Source organism: Trypanosoma rangeli, assembly GCF_003719475.1.
Source record: "Trypanosoma rangeli strain AM80 chromosome Unknown Tra_15.4_contig_00254, whole genome shotgun sequence".
Lineage (NCBI taxonomy): Eukaryota > Euglenozoa > Kinetoplastea > Trypanosomatida > Trypanosomatidae > Trypanosoma > Trypanosoma rangeli.
Window position 1 is genome coordinate 19,695 of NW_021705999.1, and position 3,406 is coordinate 23,100.

Below are 3,406 nucleotides of genomic sequence, written 5' to 3' on the forward strand. Positions count from 1 at the left end.
TATATATATATATATATATATATATATATATATATATGTCTACCGCGAGGAAAAAAAAGCAAGCCTTTTTCTTTTCTTTTCATCCTTTTTTCTTGTTCCTCCTCCTCAAAGTTTTAACAAATGAGAGCTTAAAAAAGTATTCCTTAGTGCATTTTTAAATTGTAATTTTACTCCGAGTCGTCCTCAGTGCTTCTAGGGCGTTTTGTGTTTTTTCTTGGGGGCTCACCGTACTGAACACCCTCTGCATTGCTCTTCACCCCACCGTAGTCTACGTAGTACCAATCTGAAGGGGTATTCGCCTGAGGGCGACCATACTTATCCAGAAGACCATCCTTCATCATTGAACGTTTTTTAACGGCAACAGGTCCCAGACCCCACCGTCGTGGATATGTGTCGCGATCCATGATGACACGCTTGCTTCGGGCAACAATGCCATGGTCCACGGACGCCAGTTGCGAGGTTGACATCTCAGCATACGCGAGCGCAATGGCCTCACCTTTGGTTGTGATCAAGACAATAATATCATCTCTTTCGATTCCGTTGTCAAAGCGGGATAATCCTGGAATCATGAGCTTGGCACCATAGCATACGGCATTCACAGCAGAATCCTTCACCACCACACGTTTGTAATTTGTAAGAAGATACTCACAAGGGAGAATAACACGGCGCAGATATGTTTCGTCCTTCTCATTCTCATAAAGCCATTGTGCGTCAAGAACATCGTGCATTGTGGAAACGTGATCATCTTCGCTTATTACCCCCGTTCGAATACGACGAAGCTCTTCCATGTGCCCGCCCACTCCGAGAATCAGCCCAAGGTGAACACAAAGTGTTCGAATGTAGGTACCCGCCTCGCAATGCGTTTCAAACACAGCCAAGTGGCGATGCTTATCATACTCCACTAGTTGGTTAGAGTAGATATTACGAACCCGGAGCTGGCGCTTAACTGCGGCAATCAGAGGCGGCCTTTGAAAGCAGGGTCCCGTAAGACGTTGAAGGGCCGCAACAACCTTTTTCTGACTCACCGTATCATGAAGACGCAAAACACCAACATATGTTTTTCCAGCATTCTGTTGGGACTTTACCAGGCGTGTCGCACGATCAATGCAAATGATAAGAGCCCCTGTTACCTTCGGATCTAAGGTCCCTGCATGTCCAGTCTTGTCGCATTTCAAAATGCGCTTGATCCACGACACAACTTCATGTGAGCTAGGATTTGACGGCTTATCAAGATTAATCATCCCATACTTCACGTATTCCTTCAACGGCCTCCGCAAAGGTGACCAACCGCACTCCAGAACAGAGAAATGCGAGGATCGCACATTCATTTGATCGTAATTCTTTAACAAAAGCGGCCACTGCTCCGGAGGCAGCGTGGCCTCGGCACCCTCTCCCTCCAGAGGAATTCGAAACTCCTCGTTTCGCTGAATCTCACCAATCTTTTTGCTGCTCATGGAGTGATGACCCTCGTAAAACAAAAAAAAAATAATAACAAAAAAAAACTTCTTTTCCTGTTCTGTGGTGTAGAAACAAAGCAAGACAAAAAAAAAAAAGAACAATGATGGGCAGAAAGAAAGAAACTTTTCAACGCTATAAAGTGAGGCAGAATATATATATATATCCCCTGTTCCCTGTAAGACTCGGCTTCTCGTTGTGGCTGCCGTGTCAAGAATGGACGTGAACCAAAAGCTTGTTATGCGATTGGCAACCAGGGGAATAACAGAACAGTCATTCCATTTGTAAGAGGTCACGAAGGTCCTCCGTACTCCTTTCCGAGGCTAATCGAAAGGTCTCACGAACAATCTCGGCATGGAAAAAATCTACACTTCGCCCTAAATTGTGTGGCTCGTAGGGATCACGCAACATAAGCAATTCATATCCCAAAAGATCCCATCGTTCTTTTTCGCTAAACCCCCTCATCGCTTCAAGCCATCGCTCCTTCGAATGGTATTTGTTTCTCGTGCGAATGTCAACAACATCCACATCAAAGTCAAACTCTCTAAAATCACCAAAAAACCTAAAAAATCCATGTAAATCCGACAAAACTTCAGATACATTCACATCCACACAAGGAATGGTCTCATAAAACCGTGAACAATTAAGACTGTAGTCATCAGAAGACTGTGCTGCTACAACCTCCAGTAGTTTATCGACTTGACCTTCGTTGATCACACAACAGCTTCGTCCCGTTGACTGCATATAAAATATGTACATAACAGTCAACGCGTAGGGAGAAATCCATCCTCGTCGGGCGCCCAAAATTTTCTGCAAACGACCCCAACGTTTCGCACAAAGCGCCCCAGCACGAAGACGTGGATCAGACTCCATGTACAACCTAAGCAACAAGGAATTTCGAAGTCCATCCAAAGACAAAGAGAGATCAAACCAATCACTATCCTCCTCAATTCCCTTGCGTTTTAGACGAACAATGGGAACACGTGCTGTAAAAATACGTTCATGCTCCAAAACGGTACAAGCATCCTTATTTTTAATATGCGTGAGAATAGACGATAAAACATCCTGATGATGCTCACGCGAAACCTCAAGAAAATTGCAAGGCGACAATTTTAGTTTTTCGAGCGATGAAAGCTCCTCATGAGGCGCACGTGATGAAAAAAGTATTGTATAATCAGCATCTCCATCTTGAAACGCAGTCCCAGCCACCAAAGACCCATACAACATGACACAGGGAAATGCACGCACAGAAGGAATACCAAGCATACTCTCAACTGAAAATCCGTCTAAAAGCCCTTGTAGCCATCGTCCATTATCAACAAATCGAGCACAATCCTTGCATGTTAACAACAATGAATTCAGCCGCACACTCAAAGCCATAATATTACAAGAAAGAAAGTTTTCTATAGATTTTGCTTCTAATTAGTTATCTTCGTCTGCGACCCTTTACCTTTCCCCGTCTACATCAACCCAAACGGCGGCGCCTTATAACACCTGAGAAAAGAACAACACATCAAAAAGAACAAAAACAAACAGCGCGCAAAATTATTTTGAATGGCCATCCCTCCTCCAGGCACACCACAAGACATGGAGCACTGGCAAGCGGAAAACAAAAAAGGCCAAAAAGAAAAATTACAACGAATCCAAAAACTCCTCGACACCGTCGCCCAGAGTATCGCTGGCAAGCAGAGCCTCCTCAGCTATCCTTGCGCGTTTCCTGGCGCCCCCACCACCCACATCGCCCCCGTTGCACCTTTTTCGCACGCTGCTTGGCAGCAATTGAGTGGCCTTCGTTGGGGGGTTGTCTCTAACTGCAGCTCCCGCGCGCGTGCGGTCGAAGAGGTCGTCATAATCGTCTGAGCATGAGCCAGAAACACTCGACTCACGGCATTGTGGGTCTAATTGAGGTTCCCCCTCCCACCCAAAGCCGCACGAGTTCTCTCCTCCAGAT

At 45.4% G+C, this 3,406-nt stretch overlaps 3 protein-coding genes across 3 annotated transcripts in view, besides 5 other annotated features; all 3 read right to left on the bottom strand.

Annotated features, from left to right (window-relative positions):
- Positions 1-37: a microsatellite.
- Positions 38-66: 29 nt separating this feature from the next.
- Positions 67-98: a microsatellite.
- A 69-nt stretch (positions 99-167) lies between these two features.
- Positions 168-1,454, bottom strand: TraAM80_06725 (putative centromere/microtubule binding protein cbf5; the record flags this gene model as incomplete). Its single annotated transcript, XM_029383557.1, has 1 exon — positions 168-1,454. One exon carries the CDS (start codon positions 1,452-1,454, stop codon positions 168-170), a length of 1,287 nt encoding a protein of 428 aa, XP_029236591.1.
- A 17-nt stretch (positions 1,455-1,471) lies between these two features.
- Positions 1,472-1,502: a microsatellite.
- Positions 1,503-1,527: 25 nt separating this feature from the next.
- Positions 1,528-1,559: a sequence feature (A-rich).
- Positions 1,560-1,580: a sequence feature (GA-rich).
- A 148-nt stretch (positions 1,581-1,728) lies between these two features.
- Positions 1,729-2,835, bottom strand: TraAM80_06726 (putative RNA polymerase II; the record flags this gene model as incomplete). The annotated part of the gene is made up of 1 exon (XM_029383558.1): positions 1,729-2,835. One exon carries the CDS (start codon positions 2,833-2,835, stop codon positions 1,729-1,731), a length of 1,107 nt encoding a protein of 368 aa, XP_029236592.1.
- A 252-nt stretch (positions 2,836-3,087) lies between these two features.
- TraAM80_06727 (solute carrier family 36 (proton-coupled amino acid transporter)) overlaps positions 3,088-3,406 on the bottom strand; it is a gene marked incomplete at both ends in the record, with an annotated part of 654 nt that continues 335 nt past the window's right edge. The window contains one exon of the mRNA XM_029383559.1: positions 3,088-3,406. This exon is cut by the window's right edge and continues 335 nt beyond it. Coding sequence (XP_029236593.1) covers positions 3,088-3,406 — 319 coding nt within the window.